The sequence below is a fragment of the Suillus fuscotomentosus genome, assembly GCF_016647785.1.
Source record: "Suillus fuscotomentosus strain FC203 chromosome Unknown F5891scaffold_338, whole genome shotgun sequence".
In the NCBI taxonomy this organism is placed as follows: domain Eukaryota; kingdom Fungi; phylum Basidiomycota; class Agaricomycetes; order Boletales; family Suillaceae; genus Suillus; species Suillus fuscotomentosus.
Window position 1 is genome coordinate 15,585 of NW_024539850.1, and position 14,224 is coordinate 29,808.

The window sequence follows — 14,224 nt, forward strand, 5'->3', positions numbered from 1 at the left end:
GAATGTCGTCCTTTTCAGTGACTGATATTTGCGGTCTAGAAAATGGGCGAGGGTACGGTTAGCGTGCAGATAGCGACAGATCGTGAGGAGCGCGCTGATAGAGGGGTCCGCGGTGGTCCTAGAGGACGTGGACGTGGATTTGCTGCACGGAATTTTGCCGCAGCCGGGCTCACCCGTGGCACGCCTCGCACGAATGGCGAGGCACGCGAGAGTGCTGCTGCATGATTGACTCACAGAGTGATTTGATACGACCCTTTGACGACATCATAGGTTTCTACTTTTCCATGATTTCAATGCCATGTCATGTTCGTCTGTTTCTTTATTTAGGCCTTTCACGCAGTTTTTTTTATATGATCGTTGAGGGTACGGTATAGTTTTTGTTGTACTCGTCAAATCATGTTCCTTTATGCACATTGTGCGACTCTGCCATTGACCTACTAGGGGTCGGCGTTGACCGGATATCACGTAACGTTAAACAGTTTGAAACTTTGGCACGAGAACGTCGGAAAATGGACACCCCCAGACTCGGACCCAGACAATACTGCCGGAGTCGGTGACGGACTTGCCCCCAGACTGTCCATTAGCTCTTCCTGATCGGCACAGTGCAGTCACAGTCGCATGTCTCTACCTCACTCGAGCTTCTTCCCGACCAGTTCCATAGTATATTCTAATCTTTGATTTTATATTTCCTGTCTAATCAAACGTTGTAGGACCATGCAGCAGCGGGTCTCGGAGCGGGCGTTGTCGCCGTCTTATGCATGCACCCTCTCGACCTTTTGAAGGTCAAGCTACAGGTCGCCACCACAAACCCACAGGGTGGAATCGGAACCGCCATATGGAACGCTCTGCGCAAAATTCATGCAACTGAAGGATGGAGAGGGTTGTACCGGGGCGTAGGACCAAATATTGCAGGGAACGCCTCGAGTTGGGGACTCTATTTTCTTTTGTGAGTAACGTTTTATCAGTTTCGAAATTTATTTGCAGGGCACTGATATACGTCAGTTACGACATGCTGAAGAAGCGGTCATACAGAGACGACCCGGATCATAGGATGTCCCCGGGAGCATACCTGCTCTGTTCCGCTCAAGCGAGTTCGCACATCCATTCCCTTTTCTTTCTATAATAGTATCTCAAACTGAAATTTACAGGCGCGGTCACAGCTATAATTACTAACCCTATATGGGTCGTAAAAGTGCGCATGTTTACGACGCGTGCCGATTCACCAACATCCTACCTAAGCCTTTCACGTACGTTCGTCTTGTTTCATTTTCATTTGTTAAGCGGGTCGTGTCATCTTAGATGGTATTTCCTCGATATGGAGGCAAGAGGGCTTCTCTGGTTTGTGGAAAGGGACTAGTTTGGCTTTGGTCGGTGTGAGCAACGGCGCGGTGCAGTTCATGGCATACGAAGAGATGAAACGATGGGGTTTCGAACGAAAACGAAAACAGTTTGCAAAGGCCGGAAAGGTGATGGGACCGGAGGACGACAAGCTCGTGAGTCTATCGCTCTCTTTTCTTTGTCTCGTATTTAACGATATTGTCTAGTCGAATGTATCTTATACTTTTATGTCAGGTGCGAGCAAGATATGGGCGCTTGCGCTTACCTATCCATACCAGGTCATCCGCTCTCGAATACAGGTGAGAGACGATTATTGTTTACTCCGTCACATCTTCATCCTCATTTCAGAACAATGCCACAATTCGCCTATATCCTAACATACCGACCACCATCAAACGCACTTGGCAAGGCGAAGGGATTCGTGGGTTTTATCGTGGGATGGGGACGAACCTCGTGCGCGTTCTTCCTGGAACTTGCGTCACTTTTGTTGTATACGAGAACCTTGCATGGTTATTACGGACATCTGCAGCGCGCAGGGAGGCAAAGAGACGAACATGAATATCGAGGAGCATTAATCCACAAAATTATAATAATGCGTCGCAATATTAGAAAAGTCGCTCTCTCTTAGAGTCATTTTTATCTCGAGTTTCGTCATCCCATGGTCCATGGATAGATACATCAATGAGGACGGCCTTAACAGGGTTTGGTTAAATGTTGCATAAATATTAAGATTCAGCAAATATAGGCGGTCTTGATCAAACAGTGGGGACGTACTACCCATATCACTGCCATCCTCTTTATATCGACACATTCATTCACTCCATTTATGAAAAATGCTGCAGTTGGTCAGCATTTGCTCTCAGGTCAGAACAACTGATGCGCCTCTCATTGCACGGCTTGACATCTTCTGACTTTTCAGGTGCCCTCTCTGGGTTTGGGGGAGCGATCTTATTACAGCCTCGTGAGCACCTTGGGGAAGCTCTTAGTATCCGATTACATTCAACTTGGTACACAGTCGACCTCCTGAAGACCAGGATTCAACAAGGAGATTCTGCTTTGAATGCCGGGTAGGCTTCATGTACAATTGTATTGCTCAACAACTCATGTCTCTGAAGCAATACAACTATTATATGGCGTACGACTAAGGATATTATCCGGAACGAAGGCATAAAAGGGTTATGGACGGGTACAAGTGCCACATTGGTTCGGTGCGTTCTACTATATTTTGCATCTCTCTCGTCGATGACTTTTTCTACACCAGCAATGTTCCAGGAGTGGCCCTCTACTTTACGAGCCTGACTTATCTACGTTCTATCATGGCAAAGTCGCCCTATTTTTCCGCACGCCAGCAGCACAGCCGCGACAGCTCTAAAACCGTCCTTCCGAAACTGTCTAGTCAGGGCAACCTCATAGCAGGCGCGACCGCTCGAGTCGGAGTCGGATTCATCCTCAACCCATTTTCTATCTTGAAAGCGCGTTTTGAGGTTCGTGCGGTCGCGTAAACCACTTTGATTTTAATATCCTAGCGTTACGCAGAGTGAGTTGCATGCATACCGTAGTTTATCCGGCTCGCTTCTTTCTATCGCCCGTATGGGACCGTCTGAACTTATGCGCGGATTCGTTGCGTCGTCGCTGCGGGATGCACCATACGCCGGTCTATTTGTCGTCATATATGAGAGTATTAAACGCGAGACAAGTAAGATCGTTCCTGGTGATGCAAGAATCTAACTCATGTGTTCCAGCGTACTTCATCCCAACAGCATATGCAGTAGGCATACATAGCTTCTCAGCAGCATCTGCAGGTGCCGTCGCCACGATGGCGACACACCCATTTGACGTTATAAAGGTCATTTCTTCAGGCCGTCTCACCTTCTAGAATATCTGATGGCTTCCTCAGACGAAAATGCAAGTTCGTTCAGAAGACAAATACCGTGGCTTCACTACAACTGTCATTAGAATTTTCAAGGCTGGTCCCGCTTGTTTCATGTTTGAGTTGTATTCTCATCGCTCAATTCACAGCAACGTGGTGCAGCCGGTTTTTTCGACGGCGCATCTCTCCGCATGTCTAGGAAAATCCTCAGCTCGGCAATTGGATGGGCTGTATTTGAAGGAATGCTGCTCTTCATGCAAACGTGACGAACTATTTAACAATATTATCCATTGATACAACTCAAGCCCGAATCTGTTGGTCATCGAGAGTACTCTTGTTGGATGAACTTTGCGATCGTTTGCAATTGGATATTTGACGTCCCCTCGTAGATTGCACCCTGTAAAGAATACCAGCTGAATAATATAATCTATTCAGTCAGAGCGTCACTCACGATCTTCGAGTCTCTCCAGAATTTCTCAATCCCCGTCTCCCTTGTGAACCCGACACCTCCGCACCACTCGATAGCTGACCCGCTCACATCTTGAGCTACCTGACTAGCCCAGTACTTGGCCATTGCCGCCTCCTTCGTGAAGCTTCGACCTTCCTCCTTCCGCCGTGCTGCATTATATGTAAGCAGACGTGCAGTTTCGAGCTCAACTGCAGCCTTTGCAATTTGGAACTGCATGCCCTGGAAGGTTCCAATTGGCTGACCAAACTGAGTCCGTTGGTAGGTATAAGGAACAGCTTTGTCAAATGCGCCTTGAGCGAGGCCCAACATTTGAGCAGCAATACCGATGCGACCTATGGAAGTGAGCTTTCATAGTGTCGACAATGAATATTGCCCACCCTCGTTCAGAATTTGGATGGCAAGCTGTGTTAGGAAAACTCAGCGATTTCTTCGCCTGAATCAAACCACTGACCTTGTAGCCTTTGCCCTCACCGCCTATGATGTTCTCAGCTGGTACTCGGAGATCGTCAAAATTAAGTGTGCATGTCGATGACGCTCTAATTCCAAGTTTCTCTTCCTTCTTGGCTATTTGCACGCCCATCTCTTTCGTTGCAATAAAGCAAGTAATACCCTTGTAGCCCTTGCTTGGATCGACCTAGGGGCTCTTTCAGCCAATAACGTAAAGCGGGAACAAGCAGAATTCACATTGGCAAAGATGAGGAAGATTTCAGCCTCATGCGAATTGGTGATCCACATTTTGGATCCGTTGATAACCCAATGGTCTCCGTCCTTCTTTGCCCTTGTCTGCAGCGCGAAAGCATCTGAACCTGACGCAGGCTCGGACAAGCAGAATGAACCAAGCTATATGTACACATGAGCGCACATGCAGGAAAGTTCGTGTTCAACTCACCTTTGACTCCGACAGTAAAGGCAACCACTTGTCTTGCTGCTCCTTCGTGCCGTACGTGCGCAGAATAGTGTTCACCAGGGTGTTGTGCACATCACACATGACAGATACGGAGGGGTCTATCTTTGCAAGCTCCTCGACTGCAATAATTGCGGATACAAAGGAGGCCTCTGCACCTCCGTGCTCGACGCTTGTCTCTATGCCCATGAGCTGCAGAGTGGTGTTAGCATGCTTTAGAAAGAGACGTGTTTGGATGCCGACCCCTTGCTCAAAGAGACCCTGAATGATAGTTGGGTCCATAGATTCTTTCTCGTCCATTTCGCGGACCTTGGGGCCAACTACGTCTACCGCGAAGCGCTTCACTAAACGTATGTGATCGGTGTCGCGAACGCAGGTAGATACAAAGATCAACATACCTGAATCACGAAACATGTTCTCCTCCTCCGTGAATGTGTCCAGCGAGTTGAGTCGGAGTCCCTCTGTCCGTATTGCAGACATAAATAATGTTCTGGGTAAGGGATTACAGTGACTTGTACGACCCCTGCAACTTGAAGACCACGTACCTAGCTGGCTCGACCAGTCTTGTTGGACGATGCTTGGTAGCTCGGAGTGCTCGTGATGCGACGCGGAACATGTCGGTGAAAGCGAATAACAAAGCTAGAAAGTAAGCGTGCGCACAATACAGCCGCATGACATCAATTTAAATACTGGTCCAAGTTTGGTCCAAGTAATCACATGGTATCGCTTGGTCGGATCTTCTCTCTTATCATAGCTTAATGCCATAGCGTTGATGCTGAGCGTTCTAGCGCACATAATGCATGGTGATACTGCAGCGAATTTGCAAATGCCGGACCATTGGCGGGTAAATCAATGACGACCAATCATCAGTGAATTCATGAGTCCTTGATATTGTAGCCGTGAGAACGATAGAACGACATAATTATGTTTCTGTCAAATATGGCCATTTATACTCGAAAAAATCTGTGTTGTTGATACATAGACATGTATATATGCAGATCTAGACTACAACGAGGAGTTCGTGAAAATATCGCGACATTGCGGCATCACAGCCAGTAAGAATTTCTAGCGTAATTGTGTGCCAAGTGTTAAGCATTCTCATTTGTCATCATATCTGGTTAAAATTATAAAGCTAGTTAAGACTTTCTCCTGAAAAGCGGCCTGAACACCTGGCATCATATCTATATTAGTATTGAAGCTTGTGACCAGGGTGTGACATTGCACCATTATAGCCGGTCAGGGGTGATAGGGTAACTGTGTCCAGGTTGTTGAGCATCCGCGTTTTTACTCATTTGTCCTTTGAATTATAAAGTTATTGAAGACTTTCCCATGAAAAATGACTTTGGCATTGCTCTTAAATATATTTTAGCATGAGAGCTTGTGACTATGATGCGACATGGCACCATCACAGCCAGTAAGGAGTGGTAGGGGAATTATGTCGACTTGTGAGTAGCTTTTAGACTACGAGCAACTTGAGTCATCATACATACCCATGGATGCCCGCAAGTCTAGCCCGGTATGAACAGTCATAACAGATCTATGACCTTTCTTTTTTTGCAGCCGACGAGGAATGGTTGTATACTTTTTATATCTTTGTTATATATTGTCATTTTATCTTATCTAGGTGTGCTACCAGCTACCACAGGCACCGCTCCCAATATCTCTTGGCTCTCCGACGAGTCCTCAGTAGCAACATTCTCAAGTGCCTCGATTTCCTCTATATACGAAACGTCCGGATCCCTGCTCAATCCCAGTGAAAACAATCAAGATAGAGGTCGATACGTATCGAAAGCTGGGCTATCCTGCTCATCTCAACGGTCGATCCTCGCCGTTTTTGTGCGTGTCCTTCTGAATTGATGTTCATGGGACTAGGTACTGGCATTATCGACGGACATGGATAATAGCACAGGAAGCAAAATCAATACCATCTATATGATGGGAAGCTGCAGACGAGTTTGCCGAGGCAGCATGTAGAGATGGATCTGTGATAGAGCCCCTATGATGCTGGCGTCTTGCATGATGAGCTCATCATTGTGATGAAAGGCAAGTCCATCTCTCGTGTCAGAGATGTGGGACGGCCAGATTAGTATGGCATGTCCCAATTCATCGTCAAGCAAAGATTCAGATAGGTTGTATGACAGGGCCTCGAATGGTGAACTGTTAGAAAAGTGGCGGGAAAAATATGCTTTGTTGCCCTCGCCTCACATTCATCTAATGGTGCCTGTGACATTGCCTCGCGTGTCTCTGCTTCATCTTCAGATGATGAAGGGAGAACAGAAAGATTGGAAAGGTCATGAGGCGGAGATGGAGTGCGGAAGTCAAGAATGGAAGTGCTTGATGCAAGACGGCGTGGTGGAGTTGTGAGCGCGAAGGTGGGAATGTCAACAAGGTGATCGTAGCCTTCTCGGTTTTGCTGGGTCACAACTTCGGGGGCGAGATATGCAGGTGTACCGCACATAGTCTGTGAAACATAGACCCATCAGTGATATGTTAGAAAGTCAAAAGTGGAATTGCTGACTCTGAGGAAAGTGACACTATTGACAACCTTAGCGAGACCAAAGTCGGCAACTTTGACAGTGGGGGATTTTCCGCAGTTAGCAGCACGTTCTAAATGGCCAACATTCATAATGGAATCAACTCCTTCAAGGGAAATTCATTACCTCGGGCTTCAGGTCACGGTGCGCGATCCCTTTGCTATGAATGTACTTTGAAACAGGCGACAGGTCAGATGATTTACGGTCTCATACGGCGAGCTGACCTACTGCAAGGGCATCGCAAACTTGCACGATTATGTGGACAGCCAGTGGTTCCTCTGAAAATAAACTTGAGAATTACCAAGCATCGACACAACCTGAGAAGAAAATTCGTCCCAAGGAGCGGAACTGGTCATTGTCGGTGTTCCTAGAGGAGTGAGGGATGAGGCATCGCCTGCTCTTGGGACTGAGAGTTATTTAATGGAGAGTCTGGAGTATGAGGTCGGAACGAGGTCGCTGAAGTTGAAGAAAGAGCTCTGTGAAGACATGCTTCATCATTGGAAAAAACACCAGGTGTTTGAACGAGTGAGCGTTGTCTTGGTGGCGAGGATGGTGGAGACAAACCTAGACACCAGAACCTCTGTCTCTGGCTCGCTGGGAGGATCTTCATTTAGCGGGCCACGCGTTGTCTTCCGGCTTGCATTGTCACGTCCTTTTAGTTTCCTGTCTATTCAGGGTTAGAAAGAACCAAACATCATGATGGTGGAGGTATTACCTTTACATGGTCCTCAAGTGTCGTTCCTATACTAATGTAGAGGTCCGAGACTTCGTTTCATGCTCTTTGAGGCTCTAGCTCTGTGAAATGGAATGACGGGGGTGAAATTCAGGATAGATAGAGGTGGTATACCATCATCATCTGAAATTCTCTAGGTATTTGTAATCCAACGAAGGTGATGATTCACGTAATGATTCAATTCGATGTATAAGATTCAAAGGGAGTATCAGAAAGATATATAGTCGAACTCGTCCTCGTCCTCGTCCCCACACTCTTCGTTCTCATCCCCAATTTCCTCATCCAGTTCCCCGTCAGTAGACTCATCATCGTATTCTTCAAGACCCTCGACCTCGACAACCTCTTCTTCCTCGGCGCATTCTTCATCACCCGTGCTTTCGCTGACCTCTTCAGGGTCTGTCCCTTCACTACCGTTGTTGCGAAAACAATCTCTAGTGATTTTCCGCAATATTACCGAATGCCCCACACCGAAGTGATTATATCGCATATACATATCTTGATCGACGAATCTGGTCCAAACCTTGAGCGTTGAAGCACCACGAAGATATTTCACTCACATGCCGACATAATGCTCTTCCCAGTCATCCGATTGTCCCGCAGGGCGTGCCAATGATTTTCCATAGCAAAGCGCGCTTACGCTACGGCCTGAGGCAAACACAGGAATTAAATGGGCACCACGGATTACCTGCCCTGGATCGAGAAACCCAAATGCATCTTGGTCCGACTCCTCCACAAACACAATCTTGGGCAGACGGGCATGAAACGTGCCGGATTTATGATTCCGTAATGCTGCCAGCCATCTAACCCAGAGGACCTCAATGTGCCGTTTCACGGGTTGACCTCCATCATTAAGCCATACCTCCATGTGGTAGATACCCAATACACGGGCATACCAGTATGGGTGGCTAGGTGTAGTCTCCCCAGAAAGTACCATGACGTCTCCATGGGTTCGGGGGTTGATGGTGTTGTATTCGCGCCGTAAGTCGTAGGTCGTATAGTGTACTTGCATGGTCTGGACGGAGTAGATGGTGTTGTTGGGAATTATGACGGAGTTACGCTCCTCGTTGGTGAAAGCATGGTCACAGTAGCTAATATCTAGCTCCCGGAACCTATATAAGATATGATCTCTCAGTTTCGGTATGAAATTCTGAGAATTTCTGTGAGTAAATTATAAGGTGTGTCCAAAATGCACTACCTTAACAGCCGGATCGCCATCATGTTCCCGGAGAAAGGTAAATATATTGATTGGATTGTTCCGGGTACTTGCGATATAGTGATGCTTGTCAGACAACGATGAGGGGGGTGGGGCCTCAGCGCATGGTTGTCTACCAGAAGAGGATTCACCCCCTGATTCTGCTATCTGCCGTAACACACGGCGCCTGCATTCGTGCTTGGCCAATTGTGCTGGTGTGTCTAACTTGCTGGTCAGTGGATAAAATGCTTTTAGGGCTCTATGAGCGAGCTCTCCCTGGCCAAGCTTAATGTCAGGTACAGATACATAATATGAATGCAACTGCTACGCACAATTTGAGTGGTGAATGAATCTGTGGTCCCGAAGAACTTGATGGTTCTCACATAATCACCCATAGCATGAAACTTATACGTACCCAAATTGAACTTCTTTGGCTTCGTCCCGCTTGATTCTGGAAAATTAGTGCTGGTATCAGAGCGTTGAGCGGCCTTTCGTTGGCAGGATGCTTTCTCTTTCGGTAATTCGACAGTACTAAATGCAGCACACATGTAGCTTTGAAACTTTCTGAGCATCCGAGTCAGTTTCTTGAACGTTACTTCGAGAAGAGTAAGAGTGGACTCCGAATGAATCCTGAGCTTGGCGAGGGCATGCCACTCTGCAAATTGATACAGTAGAGACTGTACCACCGCATCGTGGTCAGAGGGGAACAGCCCCTCGAATACCGGAATGGCACACTGAGAATATTTCAGCAAGTCGAATGCGGAAAATGAATAACTCGTAAAAACCTGTAAAATATCTTCAAAATCGTGTGCCGCTAATCTCTTCATTTCAGAGGTATTGTTTGAAAACCTGCGGATTACGCCGTTACCGAAAGTTGGGACCTGTCGAAATCTACAGTAAGATTTTGAGTCGACGATTTGTTAGCAGGTAATAACAACACTCCGTAACAACTCCTCGTACCTGCTATCAAGGATTGCAACAAGCTGACTACCCTTGGTACTGAGAGCATAAAGTAGCCTAATGAGGTGCATGAATAGCGCCTTCCAGGTGCCCAACTCGCACTCATGCATGAAGTCGACGACGAGCATGCGGAATGGGTCGAGGCCGAACGGTCCAAGTTTCTCGACAAATTGATTCTGCACATAGATAGCGTGTAGCTGATGATGAGAAAGCAAGGAAATAGTTGTACTTACAATAGTAGGTACCCAGGAGCCGTCTCCAAGAGTATGGTCTACTTTTGCACCGTCTACGGTATTTCCCAATTGATAAATAAACTCGCGAGCCTTGATGACCTTCACCATGAAATATACTCGAAGATTGGTCATACGACTTTTCATGTCGGATGCGAGCCCAAGAAAATTAAACAAACCCTTCGGTGTAAGACAGCGAGGGCAGGGACACAAGCCCATGTCCTTGATAGTCGCAATCAAAACTCTGTACGTTGATGGGTGATTAACATTCTTGAAAAGCCCGCGAGAAACATACTTTTCAGGATAATCCACAGAATATGTGAAGATTCGAGGGAAGATTCTCCGCAGCACTCCATCAGCGCATTTCAAAACAATACCGTGGTGATATGCGTTAAGAAAGTCCTCATCCAACAAGATTTCCCAACACCCATGGAACAACTCCCTACAACAGTGTGCTTGAAGAGATGCCATGCCACTTTTCGATATGTGAGGTAGGCTACTTAGGATATCTTTGACGCTGTCGGGAAGCTAACATTATCAGTAGTAGATAATCATGCCATGTTCGTCGACTTACTGAAGGTAAAAATCCTACAATATGACATGCTCCCGATTGAGGTTGTGAACGTGCGTACTTTGTCAGATTTGCGAAATACATGTAAAGTGGCCAAGCCTTCGCAGTCCCAAAGTTTGTGAGGTGAGTGGCGTCAGAAAAAAACAACAAACCCGCAACAACACGCTCGAGTGAACAGCCAGGTTCCTTCGGCAGACGCTGAAGAGCGTCCTGAGCTTCTAGCCAAGCATTGGATGTGTAGAATTCATCATAAATCCGCTCTTGATGACCGTCCAGAGGATCTTTCCAGAGCCGTTGGAACGGTAAGAGATGGAATGCCCGGGCTTGGATATCTGCAAATGCGGTACATATTACTTCAACGAGAGGGCAATAATGGAAGCCGGGAATGGTATAAGGCTGAGGGCCATCCTCCTTTGACTTCATTGGAATATTAATAGTGACGTTAGTCTGAATCCAATCATCTGGAAATTGAATTCTTTTCCCATTCCCGTCTGTGTCCAGTTCTCTCAAGCTCCGCTTCACCGAGAAGTTCTCGAGGTGCTCGCGGTCAAAGTCCTTTGCCAGTATTACGTCTTTGACAAGGCGCGAGACTTTACTTTCGGACACAAGATTACTACCTGTGTTCATCCAAGACATAAGGCGATAGATCGTCATGTTGGGGAAGGGGTAAGGCGGCGCAAAGATATTCAATGGAGGATCAATTTCTTCGGCGACCGTTGGAGACGTTCTTGCGAGTAGCGAGGATGGAACAAATGTATCTGGCTCAAAGGAAGGCCGACAAGGGTATAATCTGCATAGTCCAAACGAGTTGAAAGTGGTCTGGAGGGTGTCTCTCAGCGTTAAGAGAACACGTAGGATTCTGGACCGAGCTGGAACTGAAGTCAAAATTTGAGTTGACTGGACATCAGGATTATCTGAATGATTAAGTTCATCTCACGAAGGTTCGAAATCATCCAAAGGTCTCGAAATTCGTCTCATTGGAAATGCGATTTCATCTGGAAGATTGGGTAATTGTAAACACATCAGATGATAGTTGCTGCCTAGAGGGAGACACAAACCTGAATTGTAATCCATCTCGTCTCCAGCATTGTTCCCCATCTCAACATCGATATGATCATTTTGTTGCGAGTCTGCGAGACTGGAGACACTTGGCCCGTAAGCCATAGACAACGGCATGAAGAGCCTACAAGGGGCAATTGGTTTCAGACTCGGACGGTCCCTTACATGTCGGACGGCTGATATTCTCTGAGATCGGCAGTGACTGGATGCTCGACTTCCAAGTATGAGAAGTTCACTCACTGACTCTGATGCAGGGGTGCTCGCCGAAGTGTGCCGAACCAAATTTGAAACAATCGCCTCTTTGGCACGATTATGTCTCTTCTGGCTCGCAAGGGTACTGACTCTCCTATAAAATTGACAGCTTGCGCGATGTCGATTGAGTCCTCTATTGTCTGTTTTCCTCTCCCAAAAGCAACCCGCAGCATTACAAGCTACCATCAGAAGAGAGAAGAGGAAAAGGCCAATCCAAAGTCTTCCCGGGAGGCGCATCACAATTAAGCCAGTTAGCAAGCGGATACCCTGACTGACATGGAGTTGATCGTTTGAAACAAGTTTGAAATTTAAACCACCGATGATACATAAAAGTTATAACGTGCGAACAACTAATTAGTAATTGCGCCAGACTATATTGCCAGTCTAATATACGTACTGGATGTCACTCGATACAACTAAAAATATAACGAACACTGAACTTCAACTCATCCTTGATCTCCAGAATCACCCAGACTGATACAACATATCTGCCCTGTGTCAGTGAATACATCATGGCAGGTCGCTCGGACTTCCTCTTTGATGTTCCCGGCGACACCATCTGCGTTCGATCTCGCGAATCAAAGCAATCAGTGGTGTGTAAACCAATGGATGTTCTCAAAAGAACATGTACCAAGTGCCGGAATACCCACGGGCAGGCATGACCATAATGATATTGTACGTTTTACAAAACCGCCCTCTAGGTGAGGCGAAGATATCTTGATGACCCAGTACATCACTGAGAGTTGCAAAATGTCGGCCACTGTCCTGATCTTTGCCAACCTCGTCAAGTACTTCCAGCGCGAACATCCCCTTTATGTTCTTCGTACTCGTGGCTTCGAGCCAGGTCAGCCTTTCTTTACGTCCATGGACGAAATAGTGTACACCTACGCTGCAGCAATACAGATGACTCGACCCAACGGTCCTTATGCCATTTCTGGTCAGAGTGACGAGTCAAACTCGTTGGTTTGATCAACATCCCCTCATATCGCCAACCGCATGCACCATGAGATTGACTGGACTTGGTGGCATGCTCAACCTTTCGTACTTCCTTGGTCTTGTGACGAAACAAGATGCCAATGAGACTGAAACTCGGAGGACAACTCAGAGACTCCGGTCCGCGTGATATCAATTGGAATCTGGATAGAATTTTGATCACTTAGAACAATAAAAGGGTCGCAGCTGTACTGACTAGCGTTGACGGCGACAACAGGACCTTCTTGAGAGGTGTTCTGTAGGCCAGAGAACAGGGGAGGCAGGAGAAACCGAGCCGGGTCGGGGAGCATGCAGATACGGGAGACAATATCGTTCCATTGCATGGTCAGTTATTGGATTTGTGAGGAATGGTCTTCAATAGACTCACCATGTGGTGTCCCGGGGTGCGACTGACACCATGCGCAGAGTTCTCCTGTTACTGAGTAGTGAGTGGTGACAAAGGTGGTGATGCCATATGGGCGCGCAGACGTTATTGTAACCACAATGACAAGGGGGTGTTGGCGTCTGGGGACAAAAAATGATCCAGCCGGAAGCATGACTGAGGCGACATTGACGAGGCAGAGGACTAGTAGGGAGCGGGGAAAGGTTACTAAAGAATGTAACGAGAGGTGAGTGGAAGTGATATAGAGAGTTTGTGCGATGGAAGTAGTGAGAAGACAAAGGTCATCAATTGACATGGGAGATGAGAGTTGGCAGCAGACGCTCCAACAGCGCAGTCCCAATAAAGGCGGGAGCGAGGAGATCCTCGGCTCGAGACCAGAAGGTCTTTGCCGCCTAATCATGATGTGGGAGGAGTAGCAGATGCTCCAACAGGGCCAGATGGCCTAAATCCCAATAAAGGCGGGAGCGAGGAGATCCTCGGCTCGAGACCAGAAGATCTTTGCCACCTAATCATGATGCGGCAGAGCTAGTAGTTGGAAACACAACATTTGGTTGTGTTTGTCGTGACAGGTATAGGCTTAGTAAATATTAGTAATACTGTCCTGTACATAATCAGTTTTGAACCCAGCAGCATGGATAACCTGTATATAGTATTACTTAGCTTATTCCCGGGTCAGTGACGAAGGATGGCAGTCTGAAATTCTGTGACACTCAAAGCTAAGTATCAAACCAATGAGA

General features: G+C 47.0%; 1 protein-coding gene across 1 annotated transcript; it reads left to right on the forward strand.

Moving 5' to 3' along the window:
* Positions 1-5,977: 5,977 nt before the first annotated feature.
* Positions 5,978-7,192, forward strand: F5891DRAFT_989697 (uncharacterized protein; the record flags this gene model as incomplete). Its single annotated transcript, XM_041378068.1, has 6 exons — positions 5,978-6,026; positions 6,206-6,417; positions 6,454-6,534; positions 6,625-6,941; positions 6,981-7,026; positions 7,076-7,192. 6 exons carry the CDS (start codon positions 5,978-5,980, stop codon positions 7,190-7,192), a joined length of 822 nt encoding a protein of 273 aa, XP_041216388.1.
* Positions 7,193-14,224: the final 7,032 nt, after the last annotated feature.